The 23,566-nt window shown below is 34.6% G+C and overlaps 2 protein-coding genes and 1 long non-coding RNA gene across 4 annotated transcripts; 2 read left to right on the forward strand and 1 right to left on the reverse strand.

Moving 5' to 3' along the window:
• Positions 1-2,187: 2,187 nt before the first annotated feature.
• LOC110717712 lies at positions 2,188-4,004 on the reverse strand. Its single transcript, XR_002510772.1, has 2 exons — positions 2,768-4,004; positions 2,188-2,406 (listed from the first exon to the last, which is right to left on the reverse strand). It is a non-coding gene; the product is annotated as an uncharacterized LOC110717712 (long non-coding RNA).
• A 790-nt stretch (positions 4,005-4,794) lies between these two features.
• LOC110717790 (protein tas-like) lies at positions 4,795-12,258 on the forward strand. Of its 2 annotated transcripts, none has more exons than XM_021896553.1 (8): positions 4,795-5,131; positions 7,339-7,434; positions 7,780-7,863; positions 8,039-8,199; positions 8,336-8,453; positions 9,555-9,690; positions 10,606-10,784; positions 11,029-12,258. In XM_021896553.1, the coding sequence occupies exons 1-8, from the start codon at positions 4,880-4,882 to the stop codon at positions 11,263-11,265; spliced, it is 1,263 nt and encodes a 420-aa protein (XP_021752245.1). In that variant the 5' UTR covers positions 4,795-4,879; the 3' UTR covers positions 11,266-12,258. The 2 variants fall into 2 exon arrangements, with proteins under 2 accessions (XP_021752245.1, XP_021752247.1); XM_021896555.1 differs by lacking the exon at positions 4,795-5,131 and adding an exon at positions 5,967-6,971.
• Positions 12,186-18,411, forward strand: LOC110717556. The gene is made up of 9 exons (XM_021896289.1): positions 12,186-12,233; positions 13,074-13,160; positions 13,491-13,580; positions 13,711-13,797; positions 13,927-14,025; positions 14,211-16,292; positions 16,404-16,535; positions 16,652-17,805; positions 17,940-18,411. Exons 1-9 carry the CDS (start codon positions 12,186-12,188, stop codon positions 18,139-18,141), a joined length of 3,981 nt encoding a protein of 1,326 aa, XP_021751981.1. The 3' UTR covers positions 18,142-18,411.
• The last annotated feature ends 5,155 nt before the right edge of the window (positions 18,412-23,566 follow it).

Here is a 23,566-nt window from a genome sequence, read left to right on the forward strand (position 1 = left end):
CTCTAATAATTTTATAAAAATAAAATCCTACGTGGCGTTCTAAAAACTCCCCTTTATATATATACTAGTTTTGCGCCCGGGCGATGCCCAGATGGTTGATATAAGTTTTGGATAAACTTTTTGGATTGAATGTTAAATACGATAATATAATCTTTTTTGATAATGCAGGATATTTAGACATACTGAATTGAAATATATATTTTATTAAACTGAAATTATGTTTACTAAACTAAAAGTATTTTTACCAAAACAAAAATTATTTTTCATGATTAAAACTTATTTTCACTAATTCTCTATTATTTTTGTAAATAAATTAAATATATTATAAATGGATCTTATTTTAAAGAATTAGTACCGAATTTTATTTTTGTAAATGATTAAAACGAATTTTATGATGGAAATAGTACCGAATTATAAGATATTTATTAAAAGTTATGATTAATTTTGTATATATGAAATATTAGAAGTATATCGATAATAAAACTCCATACAACTTTTTTATCTTTAAAAATCTATCCAAACTTCTCTTACTTAACATCATATGTGTCACAATAATACCTATTTGTCGCCTACGTGGCGTGACACTTGGCAAAAAACTGAAATGTCAAGTGTCGCTGTATCGTGGTCTGGCTGCGCGACCGGCTTTATTTATTAGTGATACAATATAATATAATATTAGATTTTTTTGCACCAAACATAGACACAATTAGAATAAAGAAGAAAGTGTTGGTCAATCATGCGTTTGTTAGTTACTAATGTAATTAATTGATTAATCAACTATAGCAATTGCCTATTGGGCTGTGTATGTCTCTCTTTAGTTTTATGTTAGTGTACAATTAGAGGCCAATTAATTAACTATCCATTGGTTACCTAAACAACTTGATAAAATATTGGCATATACAGAAATAAATAATAATAATAATAATAATAATAATAATAATAATAATAATAATAATAATAATAATAATAATAATAAAAAAGAGCTAATCAACATTTAATTAATCTTATTTAACAAACCAAATAGAACTAAACACGTTGGTCAAGTACTACTAAACTTGTAAAATACGGAGTACAATCTTTACAACTACACCAAGTACTAATTTGTCAACAATATCTAGCAAGTTGCAAACTAAATCAATTAACGTTTAAATTGGATACAATATGAGTTGTACCTTAAGTGAAAATTCACATTTTCAATTTCATGTTGATTTGAATCAATTTCATTTAACCAAATTAAAAATTCAAGGCATAACATGCAATGTGTAGGCGCTAGGCCGGTATACAACCAATTCAAGGCTCAACACAAGACAATCTAACCTAAATTGGTTGTTATATTTAAAAACCAAGGCGAATCATTAATTTGAGTTGTATTTAATTGAAACACTTTCATTTTTATTTCAGGTTTGTTCAAATCAATTTAATTTAGACCTAAATAAATTTAAAATGTCAAAACACAAACGTATCCCTATAGAGCTTGATGCGGCTAATTTCACATAAATAGGCTCGACACAACACAATCTATAAGAACACCAAGGGTGTGTTTGGTTTGATAGAAATGTTTTTATGACCCAATTTTACGATATTTGTCAAGGGCTGGAAAACAATTTTTCCAATAATGCTGAAAAAAATTTCCTTTACATAAAAATTTTCCTCTCTCCTTTTTACTGCGTACCTCTTTTTTTACTTTAATTTTCTTTCATCCTGATTTTTCCACCCCTGTATGGCTATATTAGAATATTTCACTATGACTTTGAAGGAAATATACAAAAGAAAATTACGACTCCGTACATTAAAAATATTTCTCTATAAGTACAATTGTGGTTTTCGTTAAAAATATGTCTTACGTTAAATCAAACGTAGCCTTTTTTCTTTTTGTTCCTTAAATCAAACGTAGCCTAAACGAAATAGTTATTTTACCTTTGAATAAAAAATAGGAAATTTTGATTTTTACCACATTCAAATAACGACTTTATTGAATTTACCACCTCCAAAAAAAAAAGATTTACTTTACCACCTTATAAAAAAATTAAACATCAGTTTTCCCACCTAAGCCTAACTCTGGTGACGAAAACCACCAGTGGGGCCCGCCATAACAGCTAGTTTTTGAAATTATCCCCAAATTCTCTCGATTTTCCTCCTATTTAAACAACCTTCTTCATTTCCACATCAAATTGTTGAAGATTGAAGTTTTTTTTTGCGATTTTCTTTACAAATCCTTAATTTGGGTAGTAAATGAGCCAAAGTTCATCTTATAATTTGCTTATAGCTTGGTTTTTGGTCTGATTTGTATCCTTAATGGCTTAAGGATTGCAAACAAAAACGTGTTTGATCTTATAAATACCGAATCCGTGGATGAGCAACAACAATTACTCGTACCTGAGCTGCTTCAATTTCTGTTTCCTGAACCTGATTGTTATATGACAGAGGTTTCAGAAAACAATCGGCGACGAAGAATAGATTCGACTTCTGGAAAAAAAATTGTTCTCGTAATTCGGAGGTAGTGTGACCATTTCTACTGCCAAATTTTCATTGAAGTTAATTGTATTTGAACACAATTACCATAATCTAACCCTAATTTTACTGCCTAATTGAAATATCAAAAACCCCCAAATTAATTTACACTTACATGAACCCTAATTATTTACAATATGAAATTGGGGTTGAATTAATAACAGAAAACATGCAATTTCAATTATACTTAGCAGTTGTAACATAATCACGCAAACAATTGCAAAAAATTACAACAGAATTCATGAAAATTGCTTACCTTTTCGCTGTTTGTCGTCGAACAGTTCAATTGATTCAGGGCCGAGTACAATCTTCAATAATTTGATAATTTGAGGATGTGGGATTGTTAAGGATCACCCAAAATCAGAATTTGTGAAGAAAATGGCAAAAAAAAACTTCAATCTTCACGAAATAGATGTAGAAATGAAGAAGTTAGGTTTAAATTAATGGGAAATCGGGAGAATTTGGGGATAATTTCAAAAACTAGCTGTTATGGCGGGCCCCTCTGGCGGTTTCCGTCACCGGAGTTAGGCTTAGGTGGGAAAACTGATGTTTAATTTTTTTATGATGTGGTAAAGTAAATCTTTTTTTTTTGGAGGTGGTAAATTCAATAAAGTCGTTATTTGAAGGTGGTAAAAATCAAAATTTCCTAAAAAATATTACGAGTACCTCTGTTTTATATTATAACAAACTATTGGGTGCGGTCGCACCCAATAGTTTGTGCTGCAAGAAGGTTGCGGCAACAACAACAGCAGCGATAGGGGCACTCCATCCTTCCACCACCTGCAAAATCAAACACATTGAACCACAATCCAGATCTACATCCCCAAAATCCCAAAATAATTATCCCCAAAATCAAAACAAATCACAAATTAAACCAAATAAATAACCCTAAATCGGAAAAAAAACAAAAAAAAAACTTACAATTGGAGGTGTTAATGGCGTCGGCGGTTGGTGATTTGCGACTGGAGATGTGGTTGGTGGTTCAATGGTTGGCGATTTGCAGCTGGTGATGGCGTGGTTGGTGGGTTCGGTTGGGGATGTGGTGGTTGGTGGTGCGGTGGTTGGTGGGTTCGGTGAACGTCGGCGGCAAAAACGGCCGGACTGAGTTGTCAAGGAGGACATTAGGGGGAAATGAAGAACAAATGAGGAGGAGTGAGGGGTGGCGTGAAGATTTGTGGTGAGAATTTGTGGCTGATATGTTCCCATTCTCATTTGAAAGATAGAGAAAGAGAAGAAGAAGGGGAAAGAGGAGAGAGAAAGAAATATGTTTGTACTTGTATATACTTTGTAGGTTGTAAATCATATTAGATAACAATTGATGCATATCAGCCAATAAAAATAACATATCAGCCAATTGATGTCCGATATCAGTCAATATTAAGGACATATTAGACATTAATAAAAACGTATCAGCCAATAAAAGGAATATATCAGCCAACAAAAGATATATATCAGCCAACATGAAGAATATATCAGCCAACAAAAGATACTTATCAGCCAACAGAAGGAACATATCAGCCATCAGCCAACAAATGAAGCATATCAGCCAATAAAAGGATGAAATCAGCAAACAAAAGCAACATGTAAGCCAACAAAATAAATATGTCAACCAACAAAATGAAACATATAAACCAACAATTAAAATATACATATCAGCCAACAAAATAAAGAAATCAGCCAACAAAATAAAGAAATCAGCCAACTAAAGAAACATATCAACCAACAAAAGGAACATATCAAAAATTAAAAAAAAAAAAACATATCAGCCAACAAAAGAAATATACTCCCTCCATCCCATAATATTTGACAAAGTTACCATTTTCGTCCATCCCAAAATACTTGACACGTTACAAAAATATGGAATGAGATCACTAATAAAAAAATATTTTCCTATACTCTCTTTAGGACCACAAACCCCAAAATACAATTAAATCCTATATTTTCACTCTCCTCACTACCCCACCTCCTCCACCTTTTGTTTTCTTACAATGTAAAAATACAAAAGAGAATCATTTATATAATAAACAAATGTTTTAAAATGAACCCACTTTTAATTTTCCTTAAACTACATGTCCATCCCAACGTCTCAAGTATTATGGGACGGAGGGAGTATTAGCCAACACAAAAGTCATATCAACCAACAAATAAAACATATTAGCCAACACATGAAACATATTAGCCAACAAGTGAAATATATCAGTCAAGTGCGGCACTCCACACCCAATACATTCTCTTATATTATTTGCAACTATTTGACATAAAATTTGAGTAGGAAATATTTAACCGTTACAAATAATATAAAAATGATTACTAAACAAAAACTGCCACATGGAGCTTGTCCAAGAAGACAGGAACATCCAAATAAGCTATGGCGTCTGTCACTCTAACCACTACCACTACCACTATCACTACCATCTCCGCCACTTTCCTCATAAACAATGGCAATTCCACTCGCTTCAACTTCACGCGCCGCCCCTTTTCGCCGCATTTTAGTAGGACGAGAAACAATGCTGCAAATTTCGCCATTGAAGCTAAGCTTGGAGAAACCCAGAAAACCTCTTTGCAGTTCAATCAACTTGGCGACTCCGATCTTCTCATTAGTGAAATCACCCTCGGCACTGTATATTCTTCTCTCTCTTAAATCATTTTGATCAATGCAGTGTCATAATAGTTGTCCATAATTAGCAATGTCTTATGGATCGGGTTCTGTGAGGTTGGGTCAATTTTTAAAGTTGAGTCAAGCTAAGTGATTAGTTATTGTGTCCAAGTGAGTCGCAATCTGAATCGTGATAATTTTCGGGTTGATTTCGGATCGGATCAAGTCGGATGTAGTTTTGACACCTCTAGTACGGTTAGTTGTTTAGTCAAAATTAGATTGTATTTCTAGGTTCTCATGGATGGCGTAGGAAACCAACAAACCGGAATGCATAGGTTTACGTGGTTCACTAACAATGCCTTATGGGTGAGGAACCAACAAACGAGAACGGTTTACGTGGTTCATTAACAATGTGTTAGCTAGGGCAGGTAAGGAAAGGAGAGGGTGTTTTATTGTTGTTGAAGAGTCCAAAATACGGAATTAGGCTAATTTGAGATTAAGAGAGGGTGTTTTATTGTTGTTGAAGAGTCCAAAATACGGAATTAGGCTAATTTTAAACTAATTGTGGAGAGAGTAACCCAAATGTGAATTGAGACTAATTGTCTTTTGTTGAACAAGGGAAACGAGTATGACTAACATACGAAGTATAAGATGGTGAGCTACTCCACCTATTTCTAATTAGTTTTAGGATGAAACCTTGCTGAGCTTGTATGTTATTAGACTCTCTAATTTATAACTATTTTAACTCATGTGGTATGTAAATAATTAGTGCTAATGGAAAATGTGGAAAGACTAAAAACAAAAGTAATTTTTAATGAAGGGGAATTAGTACAAGACATGGCCAATTCTTAGTTTGGTTTTGTACATGGCTGCCAACATGGGTATTAGAAATTGGAATAAAAAATTTGACAATGTTGGTCGTATTAAAATAAACATAAATTTGGTATGAGAGGGTATATCCTAAGTCCTGTCTTGAAGTTGCTTACATAGTTATATGGTGTATCCTAAGTCCTGTCTTCCAAATACATGAGATGTCTATAGTGGTATGAGAGGGGGCAGGAGGTGTGCGCAATAGTCTCTGCAGGGTGAGTGAAGGGGTTTGTCAATCTGTGCTTGGTGAAGGTAGTGGGTCTTGTAGGTCATTTGATGGTATAGAGTGGCAGTGGTTAAACTTGGCGTCCCGTGGCCTAAATGTGGTGGCTGTGCTCTGTGGAGTATTGTAGGGGATGTGAGAGGATGTTGATGTAATCAGGTGGCTTTGGCGATGAGTTGGATGGTGCTGGAGGGTGTCAAGGTTGCTAGTGGTTTGTTGTCAGTATTGATAACTTAGCTTTGGAGGCAATTTATGCTTTTATAATTTATATATCCTAAAAGCTAGTCAACTATTCAAACTTAGGTCCTAGTTTTTGTGTTTTTTCTTTTTCCAAATGATTAAACTTGCCAAAAAATAATCTTAGTTGTAATTGATGGAATTTGGATTGGTTGAAATCCCTTTTATTGGTTTGTGTAAGCATAATGTTTCCACCTAGTTGCCCTTCTATAACTCAAAGGGTTGTGCATAAAAAGTTGTGAGGTACAACTGTTTGATATAATTCTTAGTACATGTAGAGCATAATTACCATTGTCAATTATTAACAACAAATGAACTTTAGCTGTGTAGTGATTTAAAACTATTCTGCTCCATATCATATCATCACCTCATTTATCCATTTTCTTATAATCTCCATAATATAAACCTTCCCGTGAATGTTTGTTTTAAAGTCCATGAAGTAGGTTTTTGGGCATGAATCAGGTATTCAGGTTTAGGGGTTTATCATTCATTGGAGGATTTTCTTCATAAACCCCACTCGGGTGGCCTTCGCCGGTAAAGTTTCTTAGGGGGGTCCGGCTCTAATCATCAACTATAAATGTACAGAGTTTATATTAGCCTTAAATTGACCCAAGAGAAATTATTCTTTTTAAAACCTTTTTGTCTACTCCTTTTGTTCTTGATTTAACTTGGTTAAAGTGCAGGTGAACAAATATGTTGAAGATCACTCAAGTGTTTCATTTTATGTTATCTTACTCTTGATTTGTTATTTTTCATTTGGGATGGATATTCTTACTGTTTTACTTGCTAACCAATCTTGTGTATGAGCTGCATTCAATGCTTACTCTAGAATTTTCAGTTCTGTTCTGTATTGTTTGCATTTTTTTTTTAAACAAAAGTTCACCATTGCAACTGTTCCCAGATGACATTTGGAGAACAAAATACAGAGAAAGAAGCTCACTATATACTTAGTTATGCATTTGATCAGGGAATCAACATCTTGGATACTGCAGAAGCTGTAAGGACCCCATGCCTTTCTGTATTGTCCTTCTTTTGTGTCTACTTTAAAATAAAAGTACCATACAAATCAAGGTGAAAGTTTCATCAGCAAGCAATACCTTTCACCAGCATTTATAGTCTTGATTTATTTGACTTTTTTAATTTAAGGTCGTCTACTATTGTAATTTGCGTGTAACGGTTTTTTTAACTCTCAATCTGCTTTTAGACGCTATTAAGGGCGATATAAAGTTTTGAGATTATTATTATAATGTTACAGTCTCACAAACATGTGACATTCCTCTTCTGCATATGTGCAACCTATGTCATTGTTTAGCTCGTTGAATTTTTGGCAATTGTTGTACAGTATCCGATCCCAATGAAGAAGGAAACACAAGGTAGAACTGATCTTTATATTGGTAGCTGGTTGAAGTCTCAGCCTCGTAATAAGGTATGCTTACAGTTCCATGACTGACTTGAGAAAGATGGTCTTGAATGTTCAAAGTTCTGTAAAGTTCATCTTTAGAATCCAATCTCCAAAAATAATCTTCTGTACTTAGTATAATTATTTGGGTTGTTATTTTGGATTGCTGAATCTCATAACTTTGATTCATTTGTATCTTCAGGTTATTATAGCAACAAAAGTATGTGGTTATTCAGAGCGTGTCAGTTATATCCGTGACAATGCAGAGGTATTGCGTGTTGATGCTGCTAATATAAAAGAAAGTGTGGAGAAAAGCCTTAAGAGGCTCAACACTGACTATATTGATTTATTACAAATTCATTGGTGAGATAATACTCGGTGCACTTTTTTTGTTTTTCTCAAGAACCAAGTAGCATCAATTTTTCATTTTCCCCTGTTTTGAATTTTAAAATTTGCCTCTTGTTACTTAGAAAGTGAAGAAGTGATACTTATTTGTCAGGCCAGATCGCTATGTTGCATTGTTTGGTGATTTTTATTATGATTACAACAAATGGAGGGAAGGTGTGCCATTTGAGGAGCAACTTAAGGCCTTGCAAGAAGTTATTGATGAAGGAAAGGTACAAACAACTTATAGGAAGCATAAGAGGGTCATTGCATCTTGCAGACGTTCTAATTTTCCTTGAGGTCCTGCCCTAACCCAGCCTAGAAATTAAAAAGAAAATATGGGTAAACATAAGGAATTGTTTTCAAAAAATGCATGTATTTATGCTCTCAGAGGTTTAAAATGCATGTGGTCTGCTGCTTTCCTCATGTGTAGTCTGTAGCTTTAAACACTGAATTGATTGATTCTCTCTTATAAATCAATAAACAACCAACTAATTCCAATCAGGTGCATGGATTCTTTTGTCAGATTTAAAAATGTAGACTCTATAAAAGTTAGCTTTGAAGAAGTTTTATGTTTGCTACATAGTATATCAGGGTGAGTGTTGGATATGGATAACTGCTTAAATACATGAAATTTTGTAGTGACATGGTGTTTTGGCTTGTCTAAAATGAGGATCAAGTTTGTAAAATTGGCTATTGGTCACAACTCACAAGTTATTCAATTTCACTAGCCACCATTTCTTGATTTCTAATTTCTAAAAGTAGTATTATGTCTCAAGAGAAGATTTTACCTTTAAAGTTTTTTTATAATTCATTTTTTTTTTTTTTTTTTTTTTTTTTTAATTTTTATAATGAAGAATTCCGTTTATTATTTTTGCCTAAGAGGAAGGAGAAATATCATCAATATTAAGTAGTGTATTATATCTATGAGAATGATACTCCCTTCATTTCAAGAATTTTTTTAATTGTTTGTAGTATGCAGAGAAACCATGGCAAGGCCCATGTGCTACTCCCTCTCTTAGAAACCATGTCAATTGAAGCATGTACTCAATTCACGGCTCACCCATCATTTCAACTGGAACTTCTCCTGTCTTATTTTTGCTTAATTGATCCCTTTTGCCTCCATTTCATAACTTCCAAGGACCACCCACTTTATTGTCCCCGTTTTGTTGTAGTAATAGTTTATTATCTTGTGTACCAAAATTCTGGTGTGAAATTTCCTTGTTGGCATGCATCTTAGTCATGTAAGTTATTTTATTGTTTTTTTTTGTTGCTATTTTCTGCTTTATTGTTGTTGTTTTGGTGCATTAACACACTGTCACGTACACATGTAGGTGAGATACATTGGAATCTCGAATGAAACTTGTTATGGTGTTATGGAGTTTGTCCGTGCAGAAAAAGTTGGAGGACTTCCAAAGATCGTTAGCATTCAAAACTGCTACAATCTACTCACTCGATGTCGGTTTGAAGGCAAGTTTACCATTTTTATCTTCATTTTCTGTAACTTTTGCCTGCTTTTTTGGGTTTTACTTTCAGAGGGGGACTCATCATTTGTGCATGTTATTTAAGTATGCTCTTGTTATTAAGTTATAGTAGTGATGTCTAATATGAACTTGCTTTTTGCTTCCTTCCAGTCCACATTTGGTAACATGGAATATATATATGTCTGTCACATCTTTATTTGAAGTTTTAGCCTTCGTGCCTATCAGTAGGCAAGCAACATCATTATTGACCCTTGGGCCTTGGGGCTCTTCACTCTTGTTTGTTGCTTTGGCCTTTTTATAAAATTTGTGATTATGAGCATCTACATCTAATATTATATTCTTTATGCCAGTTCAACCCTGCTACAACTATATTTGAGTACGTAATTGAGTGTCATTTGACATGTTTAACTTCATAAATATTGGAGACACGAGACAGTGAGTCGACAATCATGAAACTATTCCCAAAATATAAGACATTTCTATATGGCATTTCACATTAGTTGTCTGCAAATTATGTGAAAAATGTTTAAGGTTAACTTGTTAACTACTCCCTTAACCTATAACTCTGTATCACCAGATTATACACCCTAGTTAATTTTGTGAGCATCACATAACCTTTTGCCAACACCCCCCCCCTCCCCCACCCCGGCCCCTCTTTAATATATGAATATTTTTGAAAATTTTCACTTTGTGTGGTTTGTGGCCAACTAAGTAGCGAAGTTTCAGATACTGGCTTCACATCTGAGTCAGAGTATCGAGTTGTGGCCAACTGAGTATTAAGTTCAGATACTGATTTCACATATGAGTCAGAGTATCGAGAGTCAGACTTGAATAATAGAGTTATAGTAACATACTTCAGTTTATCCTTAAGCTAACTGAATGCAACCAAAAATGCTTGCAGCTGACCTTGTTGAAGTTTGTCATCCAAACAATTATAACATTGGTCTACTTGCCTACTCTCCTTTGGCTGGTGGAAATCTCACTGGAAAATATTTGGATCCTGATTGTGTTGCTGCTAAGAAAGGAAGGCTGAATCTTTTCCCTGGTTATATGGAACGATATATTAACCCCTATGCAAAGGTATGTAAGTAGCTTATCTAAAACAAACAAATCTACATATGATGTATATTCATCTTATTTCTTGCTCGTCATACAGTCAGGTAGTCACTGAAGCACCGTTAATAAGATGCTTCCTTGATTATGTTTCTTTTACTTATGGAAGTCTATGCTTTATATTTCCATGAAATATTTGAATATATGTCCAAAGGATCCTTGTTGCATGTCCCAGCGATAATAAGATCATATGTTGCATCTCCAATTTCAGGTGGTAACTGCCAAGTATGTTGAGCTGGCCAAAAAACATGGTCTGTCTCCTGTGCAGCTAGCTCTTGGCTTTGTCAGAGATCATCCATTAGTGACAAGTTCGATCATTGGTGCAACTTCGGTTGATCAGCTTAGAGAAGACATTGATGCCTTTCTGACAGTTGAGCGGCCATTGCCTTGGGAAGTAATGCAGGATATAGAATACATTTTCAAGAGAAATAAGGACCCTATTGACTGATGAACATTTTCACCTGGGGTACGGCGCTGCCCATTATAGAGGGTGGGGGAACCTCATAAGCCTGGTTAATATCGAACCCACAACTTTGGTGTGGTGTCGTGGCGATTTGTCTTCTTCCTCACCCGAGTCCCATTGATTGTGCATTTTTACGTTCAATTGTAACATATTCCATTCTCAAAAGTATTGGAGAATTAAATAATCCAAATTTTGTTGTGCATTCTTTTTGACAGGCATTCTTCCTCCATTTTTTAATAAGTATTTTTTAATTAATAAATATCATCTTAAAAGGTCATTTATAGCTTCATTTTTAGTCATTCTTTTTTCATGATAGACTTTACATTTTTTTTTTTTTTTTTGGCAAATTTTTTTGTATTCTCATTTGACGATTAAAAAATACAATTACTTCGTATAAATGCCTGAAAGCACATAAGAAAAACACCCAAATAAATATTGATGAAGGAAAAAAAAAAAAAAAATTTCATTTTAAGAAAAGATTTGTTGAGGTTGTGTGGAAGTAAAAAAACATAGCCATGCAAGTGCGCCAAAATCGCCGAAGCTACAAAAATGGGTTCTAAATTCATGTCTTACACACAATTTCTCACTCTTCTTTCTCTAATTAATTCATTTTCTCCTCTTCAAATTAAAATAAAATTACTTCCACCATGAAATTTTCTCTAACCCAGATTTTAAAATAAATTTATCATTAATAGTCCATAGAATTATTGAAATTTGACCAATTTAATCTAGCAATATTAATTTGCAATTTATTGAATTTATTCTATAAATTGATAATAATTTTAATGAGAGGCGGAAAAAAAGAAAGAAAATAACATCTATGAAGATAAAGAGGGAGAAGGAGCAGATGCAGTTAGAGAAGCAAAAGCAGGGTTGCTGTGTTTCCAAAAATTATTTCAGATGGAATGGCAGATCTTGTTAATTATGGCCATTCTGACCGTGATATTGACCAAGTAATACTCTTTTCTTTTTCCATTGATTATTGTTTTATTTGTGTTAATTGGGTGACTCGATCTCGGGATATTGAGGTCGACAAGTTGAACTCGAATAACTTTCAAAATTCTTATATGCACCCGGGTGTACTGTATCTGGTTATTATTTGATAAGTTTTGTTCATTACCAACTACTTTTTCCATCTGGATGCATAATAGAGATTTTATAACCAAGCTGAACCATGTTTGTGTATTAGTTTGGGGTTTATGCTTTTTGTGGGGTGTTCTTTGGTTAATTTGCCACAAATATGTTTTTTTACAAGTATGATGATCATATAATGCATCATTATAGGACATTATTCTATCTTTGTAGGCCAGAAATTATATAATAGTATTTGCATAAATGATTAATTTATATAAAAATATATATACACAAACTACATAGCATAAAAATTGCATCTAGATTAATCTATGGTATTGTAGAATCAATAGTAAATTAAGTTAGTTGGATGTTAAAGTGAATTGTGATAAAATTGAACTAAATGCAGAGGCACCCACCTAAAGATTGTGGTTATCAATGGACATCACCCCAAACACAGAGTTTTACATAGAGGATTATACATGAAATCAGGATGCATGAGAAGGGGAAGAGAAACACATAACATAATTGGAGTTTAACATAGTTCCCATCTTCAAACTGTGGTTGATATTTTTCCTTAGTACATGTTGTAGTATAAATCCCATTATCTGAACAATAATGACTTTATTCATAATCTAATTGTAAGTTTTTAAAGAATTGAGGTGATTAGTTCTCTTATAATATATTTCAACCATATGATCTATTTGTTTCAACTTGTGTAGGCACTAATTATTTTGAAAAAAGGTACTCATTTCATCAAGTACAGCAGGAAGGGGAAGCCCAAGTTTTGTCCATTCAGACTTTCTGCGGTGCCTATTCTACTTTTCCCCCTGGTTTTCTAGCTATTTTGATTAGTGACTCGAGTTTGCTTTTTAATATGTGGATACATTTCCATTTAGTATAATTACATTCCCATTTAAATTGGTATGTTACAAAGTTATTGACATAGTATGATTTTCTATGAAGAAATGACTTTAACTCACAAGATGAAATGACTCTAATTTGATTATCATGTAGAGAAGAAAGAAATATGAAGTTATTTGTATTCTTAAGAACCATCAGAGCTAATTATTGATCATGTGAGTTGTGAGTGTTTTTTTGGTAAATGTAAGAGCTAATTATTGATGCAAAATTTGCAGGATGAAACAACTTTGATTTGGTTATCACATGGAGAAGAAAGGAATTTGAAGTTATCTGTTGTCTCAAAAATCATCCAAGGACAAAGAACTGTGAGATAAACCACCAAATAGAAAGGGCTACTAAACCTTTTCTACATTCAATTTTGTACATTATCATTCATTCTATGAAGTTTCAGATATGATTAAATTCCTATATTAGTTTCCAAAATCTTTCTTGTAGGCTGTGTTTCGTAGATTTCTGCGTCCTGAAAAAGATTACTTATCATTTTCGCTTATATACAATCACGGTGACAGATCTCTTGACGTGGTTAGTTGCACTCAGATTTGTACTGTTTTTTTTTTTTTTTTTTTTTTTTTACCTTATTCAAATTTAATTTAACACAGTTGAGTTATTTGTGCTGTTTTTCTCATGCTGATCACTTCTATTCTGTGATAGATTTGTAAAGATAAAGTTGAGGCAGAAGTTTGGCTCGCGGGACTAAAGGCTTTAATTGGTCAGCAGCGAAATAGACGCACAAGAAGTGAGATATCTGATGTGAGTTTGGCTATATTTTCATAAAATTTAAGTATTTTAACTAGCTGTAAACATTTTTAATTCTTTTCTTTCTTTTATTATTATGGCATGGAAAATTAGTGTAAGATTCTGTTGTGGTTCTTATTACTCGAAATATCAACTAGTTTAAAGCAATATGATTGATTAGCTTGCTCTATTGTTTTCAGTTAAATGAGGGTGAATATTCTCAACATGGTCGTCCTGTTTTAGAGGCTGCTTCAAGTGTACGTAGTAGGCCGTCTCTTGATTTGGGTCCTTTGAGTTCAGATGTTGGGTCTGAGCAAGCAAATATGCAACTAAGAGGAGGCACAGGAGAAGGTTTTCGACTTAGTGCAGATGGTTTTCGACTTAGTATCTCTAGCACACCAAGTTGTTCAAGTCAAGGTTCGGGACCAGATGACATTGAGTCATTAGGAGATATGTATGTATGGGGTGAACTATGGTCTGATGGAGGTTTAACAGATGGATCTGGAAACCCAAATTCGACAAAGGTTGATGTTTTAACTCCAAAACCATTGGAATCCAATGTAGTTCTTGATGTTCAACAAATTGCTTGTGGGGTTTCACATGTTGCTCTAGTGACTAAACAAGGTGAGGTATTCACCTGGGGTGAAGAATCTGGAGGAAGACTTGGTCATGGAATCGAAAGAGATTTCACTCGACCTCATCTTGTTGAATTTCTTGCAGTCACTACTGTAGACTTTGTTGCCTGTGGGGAGTACCACTCATGTGCAGTGTCAACATCAGGTGATGTATTTACATGGGGTGACGGTATTCATCATGCTGGACTTTTAGGCCAAGGCACTGATGCTTGCCATTGGATTCCAAAAAGAATTTCTGGTCCTTTAGAAGGTCTTCAGGTTATTTCCATTGCTTGTGGGACTTGGCATTCAGCATTGACTACTTCTAATGGGAAGCTCTTCACATTTGGCGATGGATCTTTTGGAGTTTTAGGCCATGGAGAACGAGAAAGTGTTTCTTACCCAAAAGAGGTTCAACTATTAAGTGGGTTAAAAACAGTTAAGGTTGCATGTGGAGTTTGGCATACTGCAGCTATTGTGGAGGTTATGAGTCCTTCTACTTCTGGTAGTTCCATTTCTTCCAGAAAATTGTTCACTTGGGGAGATGGTGACAAATTTCGCTTGGGTCAAGGAAATAAAGACGCATACTTGCTTCCAACGTGTGTATCCGCACTCATTGATTACAGCTTTAACCAGATAGCGTGCGGACATAATTTTACAGTTGCTCTTACAACATCAGGCCATGTTTTCACCATGGGCAGCCCATCACACGGTCAACTTGGAAATCCACAAGCCGATGGGAAATCACCTAGTTTAGTTCAAGACAAATTAATAGGCGAGTATGTAGAGGAAATTTCATGTGGGGCACATCATGTCGCAGTCCTGACTTCAAGAAGTGAGGTATACACTTGGGGAAAAGGTGCAAACGGAAGACTTGGGCATGGAGATGTAGAAGACCGCAAGTTCCCAACAATGGTTGAGGCACTGAGAGAGAGGCTTGTGAAAAGTGTAGCATGCGGCTCAAATTTGACTGCTGTAATATGCATCCATAAGTGGGTTTCTGGAGCTGATCAATCTGTTTGCTCAGGGTGTCGGCAAGCATTTGGTTTTACAAGAAAAAGGCACAACTGCTATAATTGTGGTCTTGTACATTGTCATGCATGTAGTTCTAAAAAGGCCGTTAGAGCAGCTCTTGCTCCTACACCGAGCAAGCCACATCGTGTTTGTGATGCTTGTTATAGTAAACTTAGGGCTACTGCCTCTGGAAATGCCTCATTTTTCAACAAAAGGCCTACTTCTGCTCCTCGACGTTCAATGGATGGCACCAAGGAAAGGACCGAGAGACCTGAATCAAGGTCTTCAAAGCTTTTGTTGAGCCCCACTACTGAACCGGTGAAATACCTTGAGGTCAAGAGTCAAAGGTATGGAGGAAAATTAGATTCTTTCTCTATGGTTCGAGCCTCACAAGTGCCAACATTTCAGCAGCTTAAAGATGTTGCTTTTCCTAGTTCTTTAAGTGCTCTTCAAAGTGCTTTGAGGCCTTCTACACCAACACCTCCTCCAGCACCTCCGGTTCCTAGTAGTCTACCTGCACGACCATCTTCACCATATACAAGGAGACCTAGTCCTCCTCGATCTGGAACTCCTGTAATTTCTAGAGGCATCCTTGATAGTCTCAAGAAGTCAAATGAACTTTTAAGTCAAGAAGTCTCAAAGCTTCAGAACCATGTATTGTTTACTCATACTAATTTTGAGACCTGCTAATCTTACATTTTGGTCATGGTTAAGTTACTTAGATTTTGTTCTGCTTTCATTTCATATCAGATTAAAACTCTAAAGCAAAAGTGTGACTACCAAGACGACGAGATTCAAAAATTACAGAACAGCGCTAGAGAAGCTTCCTTGCTCGCCACTGACCAATCTTCCAAATGGAAATATGCAAGGAAAGCTGTTGAATCCTTTTCTGTTCAGGTATGTGTTCAGGCTATTCATGTCTTTCATTGTATTGGAAAATATATCGACTAGTCCTTTGCTCTAAAAATTTAATATTCAGTGAGTGGTTCTTGGCAATTTCTATGTTCATCTAGTTGAAAGATATTGTTGAAAAGATGCCTAGTGAAGCCAGCCAAAGTGAAAACCTGCGGGCCATGCGAACCCAAATATTAGCCTTCCTACAAACAAATGAAACTGAAGCATCTAGTTCTCAAACTACCATACCAGTAGAACTACAGCTGCAACAGAAAAGCCAACAGAGTGAAAATAAAGCACCCACTCCTCAAACTTCCTTGCCGGTAGACCTACAGCCGCATCAGCAGAACCAACAGGTTCAAAATGAAGCATCCACTACCTTTCCAGTAGAAGCACAACTTGAGCAGCAGAGCCAACAAAGTGAAGGCAATCAGGTCGATGACAAAAGTGCAAGTACAGTCCAGGATTCTGATAAAATATCACCACCCAAGATTATGTCTTTAAACGACCTACCAGCATCCGGTGAAAGTGCAATCGAGGATTCTGATCAAATATCTTCGTCGCTCAAGAATTTATCTTTAAACCCCACTATACTGGGAGACCTACCAGGATCTGGTGAAAGTGCAATGCAGGATTCTAATCTAACACCTTTGTCTACTGATACAACTGAAACTCCTAGATATAATTTAGAAGATGGGGTTCAATATTCTAGTGTAATGCAGGATTCTGATCAAGTACCTTCATCACATGATACAACCGAAACAACTACTAGCCAAGATTCTGAAAATGGGGTCCAAGATTTTAGTGTAAACCAAGATTCTAGTGTAAACCAAGATTTTAATCAAACATCTCCATCATCTGATACGACCGAAACAGCTACTAGACATGATTCAAAAGATGAGGTCCAAGATTATAGTGTAAAACAAGATCCTATTCAAACACCTTCGTCATCTGATACAACTGATACAACTACTAAGCATGATTCAGAAGATGGGGCCCAAGAGGCTAGTGAACATCCTTTATCTAATGAAGCAGAATCTTCAGCTAACGAAAGGTCTGAAGAAAATGGAGGAGTTCAGGAGCCTAATCAATCACTTTCACCTACTACGGAGCTTACACCTAATCATGGCAACAATATTGCAGCTTCAAAACTATCTAGTACATCAAGGAATGAGGGATCAGATGAACGTACAGAGCAAATTGAACGTGGGGTTTATATAACTTATTTAGAACTTCCTAATGGTACTAAAATCTTCAAGCGAGTCAGATTCAGGTAATACCTCTTCCAAAGATCAATATTCCATTGATCATTAGCTTATTGTACATTTGTACGTACTTACACATTAGAGCTTGATTCCTTTTATAATTGTCTCATTCACTCTCTTTTAACTTGTTCATATTTTGTAGCAAAAAATTGTATGTAGCGACACAAGCTGAAGATTGGTGGCGAGAAAACAGGGAGAAGGTGTATAGAGAGTTTATTCCTGCACCACCAAATAGTGTAAAACCATCATCTCGTACTTCATTGTCAAAGGCTGCCACTTCAAGTCTACCGCCACCCAATGAAGAAGATAGCAATGCCAACAATGCAGCCTCTTTGGAAACATAACATGTTCATTAAACTCTGTTTGATGTCATAGATGTTGCGCTGCGTTGTAGAAAAGTATGCCATACATGCATAATTATCTTAGGTAGATGAGAATTGTTTGTGTTTGAAGAAATTTTGGCCAAGAAAAAATTTACTAGTAGCCAAGCATTCTTTTATTCATTATGTACCTTCTTACTAGTAGCCAAGAAAAAAATTTTGTCTACAAGTATATTTCCTGTATTCTTCTTATATACTTCGTATGTTAGTTATATTTACAGTTGTACATATGGTGAGAACATTCAGGAAGTAATAAAATCATTAGGTAACAATTTTCATCTTTTGGTGAACCATCGGCCCTTTCACTTGTGAATTTCCTATGAACTACATTTCCCTAAATTTGAATATTTTCTTCATTTTAAAGATTTAGAAATATAAAGAACGGCTAAAGTTAAATAACTTTGATCTTCAATTTTCAATTTTTTTTATAACGAGTAAAATTTTTGGTGTGGCGAGATTGTGTGTTTTAACATTTCATCATATTAAGTAAACATTAGTGTGATCACATCGGCATAAGACCCATTATGTCTCGAGAGGTACACCGTACACACATCATTGTTACTACATTGGCTCCAAGGCTTAGAACATTACAGGTGAACACGACACGAAATAAGTGGGCCCCTCCGCCCCCCAGCATACATCGTCCCATGGCTAACTTTGGCAAATAGCAAGGGTGGTATCTGTATAAGTTTATACTTCTTATATTATCAAAAATTGGGTGAAAGAGAGGCATAAAAGAGAAGTGTGCGTTTGACATTGTTTATAGTGCAGATCATGCGCTCTGCCTTTTCATTTTGAGATGATGTGTGAGGCATAAAAACCTAAAAACCATACCATTCTCTAAACATTTTTTTTTTTTGAAGGGTTCATTATTAAATTCACGTATGTGATCACTTTGGAAGGCTTTTATAGGTCTTTCAAATTGGGCTTGCACATAATTTCGAAAATTAACAAAGGTTGGAAAGGCTTGAGACTTATATGCAATGGGAATGGTCCAAACAAAGTGAGTAAAATCATCAATAAATACTAAATAAATTTACGACCATTAATGCTCCGAATAGGAGAAGTCCACGAATCTGCATGAATAATATCAAAGGCACAAGAAGTATGACTAGTAGAATCATAAAAAGGTTGTCTAACATGTTTCCCTAATTAACAAGCATTGCAAAAATTGGAGTCGTACTCCTTATTATAGTCAATAAAATTGTTGCTCCTAAGAAAACTTAAAAAACTAGCTCCGGGGTGTCCCAAACGGCTATGTCAAGTGGTTGGAGATGTGACCATAAGAGTTGATGCAAGACATGTTGATGGTGGAGTGTTGGTGACTGGGTAAAGGTCTCTCGAACTATTAAACCTCGTTACTATTCTCCCCGTTCGAAGGTCCTTCACAGAAAAATCATAAGGGTCAAATTTAATAGAAAATAAATTGTCAGAAGTGAATTTGAGAACTGAAATTGTAACACCCTCAAATATCCCTCTACGGAAATACTAGTATAATATGTATAATTATACCATAGAGATAGACTTAGGCGTATTACCATAGAGATTATATGTATAATATGTATAATATGTATAATTATACCATAATATGTATAATATGTATAATTATACCATAATATGTATAATATGTATAATTATACCATAGAGATAGACATAGTATAATATGTATAATTATACGGAAATACTACCAAAACTACTAAGCAAAACCAATACTTTGCAGCGAAAACTCAAACTCTTTCTTGATCAAATAGAAACTATTGTCATGAGTGCTCATAATAAAACAAAGACCAACATTCCTAATTCTAAGTGAAGAACATCCCGGGACTCCCATATGCTCAATTATTGACTCCACCTGAAAATAGTCAACACTGCTTATGGTAAGCAGGGCGAACCAAAACAAATAGGAAATACGGGTTAGTAAAATATGCTAAGTACGATAAGTGCAAGATAAGTAAACTCAATTTATTTGCAAACATGCTTTTAAAACCAATTTCAATAATTAATCCAATAATTCCAAACTCATTATTCCAAAACCAATTCCAATAATCCAATATTTCAAATACTTAATTAATAATCAATTCCTCTTTTAAAATCCAATTCCTCACCTAAGCGTGCACACCCCCCAAGCTAGTCTCCTTATATTGCAAGGCTATTTTTGAGGAAAGACTCGGTCATGAAAAGTCCAATATTATCAATCAAATTCGCATAGTGGGATTACTATCAACATGCTTGTAAAGCTTTAATAACAATAATTCAATAAATCCTTTTTAATTTAATAATTTCAATTTAATTCAAAACTCCTTTTTATTTAATTTCACATGCTTTCAAAATCAAATCCTTTAAACATGATAAATAATTTTAATCATTAAAAATATGATATAAAAATCAATCCTCTAATTTATTTATCAAAATCAATTATTTAAACATGTTTTTATTTCATAAATCATATTTCAATTTAACTTAATTCAATCATCATTTAAAAACATATTATTCAAACCAATCACCTTCAAAGGTATCTAGCCACCTAAACGTACCTTTGATCCTTGCTTAGTGCACACAAAAGAACTTCAAGAACTTTGATCAAACACACCCTACATTTAAACATAACCTTAATTAATATAAGGTTAACAAATAATCACACCAATTAAATTAAAAACCCCCCACTATATGTACATGAATCTTATAAATTATTTTTCATAAAATTGAATAAAAATCTAATTTATTTAATTAAAACTACTCATAATAATTTTTATAAATCCCCCATAATAATAATAGTTAAATAAATAAGAGAAGAGAAGAAGAAAAGGTAGAAAACCAAGGAAAAAGGAGAAGAGAGGTGGCGGCAAAGGGCGGTAGCTGGTGGCTGTCGTGGCTGTGGTTGGCGGTAGGGGGCAGTGGCAAAGGGTGGTGATCGGTGGTGGTTGGTGCAAGAAAAGGTGAGAAAAAGAGAAGAGAAATTGAGAGAAATTAAGAGAGAATTAGAGAATTTGGTGTGAGTGTTTAGCCATGAATCAAGGGGTATTTATAGGCTAACTCATGCAAGAATTATGGTAGGAGAATGTAGGAAGAATTATGATAAAAAGAATTAAGGAAATTACTTGGAGAAGAGAGTTAAAGAATTATGGAAATTTTAATATTAAGGTGACTAAGAAATAATTAATTTAAGGAAAGTGTGTTGTCATGAAAAATAATATGGCAAAAGATCTTGCTTGGGGAATAATCAACGATGAAATAAGGTAGGGAATAAGATGATCAAATATTTAGGAGATGGGAAATAAAAATTAAGGAAAAATAATAGATTTAAGGGAGATAATTAAAAATACAATTTACCAAAATAAATCACCCAAAATCCAACCAAGGTGGCCGAAAATTTTGAGCTTCCATAGCTCAAAATTTTCGAACCCCTTATGTAGTATTTAGGGAATTATTTTGCTAGTTTTAAGGGATTAAAAATAATTGTGTAAATAATATATATTGTACAAAATAATTAATTAATAGAATACCAATTATTCACTAAATAAATTAACTAAGAAAATCAGATTTCCACACTAGGAAAATCTAAAATTAATAGCCAATTAGTATGAATTTTTGGACCTCCTAATTTGAATAGTTAAAATATAATCTTTGCTTAATTAAAATTTTCGAAATATATATAAATAATCCGGTTTTTAAAATAAAATAAATGGATAATAAATCTTATCCAAAATCCAAAAATAATAATTAAGTTTTAGAATACTTTTGGCGCCAAAATTCAAATATTATTTTGGCTCTAAAATTCAAATAGTAAAATAATTTACTAAAATACCCTTTTTAGAAAATAATAATTAATTAATTAATTAGAAAATACATTTCAAAAATACGGGGTGTTACAGAAATTAAGTTATTAATGATTTGAGGGGCTAAAAAAACATCACGAAGGGCTAACTTGTTGTTTGGGAGAGTAGTATGACCATACCTGTTATTGGAATGTGGTGACCATTACCGACTAAAATATTATTATTAGTGCTTAAATTAAATAGGGGCATGAGAGTACCTGAATTATGAGTCATATGCGAGGTAGCACCTGAGTCCATATACCATCCATTGTCCGTATTTGCAAGATTCATGGAAGAAAACGCGGAGCCCAATTCGGTGGGAGTGTATAGCTGCCCATACTGAGCCGTGTAGGCCTGTTGACTGCTGAGTTGAGCCACGGGTTGACTGTACTATATACTTCCTACGTCCCTATTTGTTTGCCCTATTGCTAAAATGTGGGTCAAACTTTAATATATTTGACCATAAATTTCCGTTGTTCTACCAAAGAAAATATAGTCATGTGGGATTTTGTTTAATTCGTCTCATTATAAATTTAATTAATATCAACTATTTATAATTTTTACGCATATGAAAATTGAGATATAAACGTTTTAACACGTGTTTTGGAGACCGCTTAAAATTAAATGAGACTAGAGCACTAGCAATGGTGAGTTTTTTATTTGCTCATGAGCATTTTTTGTGAGGAAAAAAAATACTCAAGGCTTACAATGGTGAGGAAAAGGGAAAATGGGAAAAAAAAGCTCATGAGAATTTATTAAAAATCTCAAAACTTGAGCATTTTTGGTGATGAACAGTAACTGAAGTGGGCCCCACACGCGTCAGACCCACTAAAAAAATTTGTGAAACGCTAAACATCGCCCGCAATTTACCATATAAAGCCCACAAATATGATATGGTTTGACCATTATGCCCATTTTCTAAAATTGAATTAATCTCGGTGTAAAAAATGTGGAGCCGTACTGGCTCGCCGGGGGAGACTGGAGGGCAGGCCGGAGATGCGGGGGACGCCGGAGGTACGTCGTCGTCGACGGAAAACGAGGTAAGTCACCGTTAAAATTCACGGTTTACCGTCGGAGTGGCTCCGGCGCCTAGCATGGACGCCCAAACCGTAGCCTGAACGTCCAAGCCAGACGCCAGAACCACCAGAGTGGCGTCCAGCCCAGACGCCCAGACCACCGGACTGGCGTCCTGGCCAGGCGCCACTCCACTGGGTGAGGCGGCCCTGCCAGGCGCCAGTCCAGTGGCTGTGGCAGCCCTGGCAGACGCCACCCTTATAAATTAATTTTTTTTTTTCTTTTTTGATTTTGTTGTTGTTTTTTATTTATTTTTTTAAAAAAAAAAATCGAAAATGATTTTTTAAAAAAATTCGAAATGGGTTTTTTTTAAATTAAATTTGAAAATTCGAAATAGGTTTTTATAAAAATTAAGTTTGATTATATATAATTATGCTTTTTTTTGTGTTAATTCTCTGTAAATATAGAAATTAAATGTATTATCCGTTAAATGTATTTATTGTAATATATAATTGATGCAGGAATATGGTGGAGACGGTTGGGATGCGCTATATCATGAC

This window comes from Chenopodium quinoa, unplaced genomic scaffold (assembly GCF_001683475.1).
Source record: "Chenopodium quinoa cultivar QQ74 unplaced genomic scaffold, ASM168347v1, whole genome shotgun sequence".
Lineage (NCBI taxonomy): Eukaryota > Viridiplantae > Streptophyta > Magnoliopsida > Caryophyllales > Amaranthaceae > Chenopodium > Chenopodium quinoa.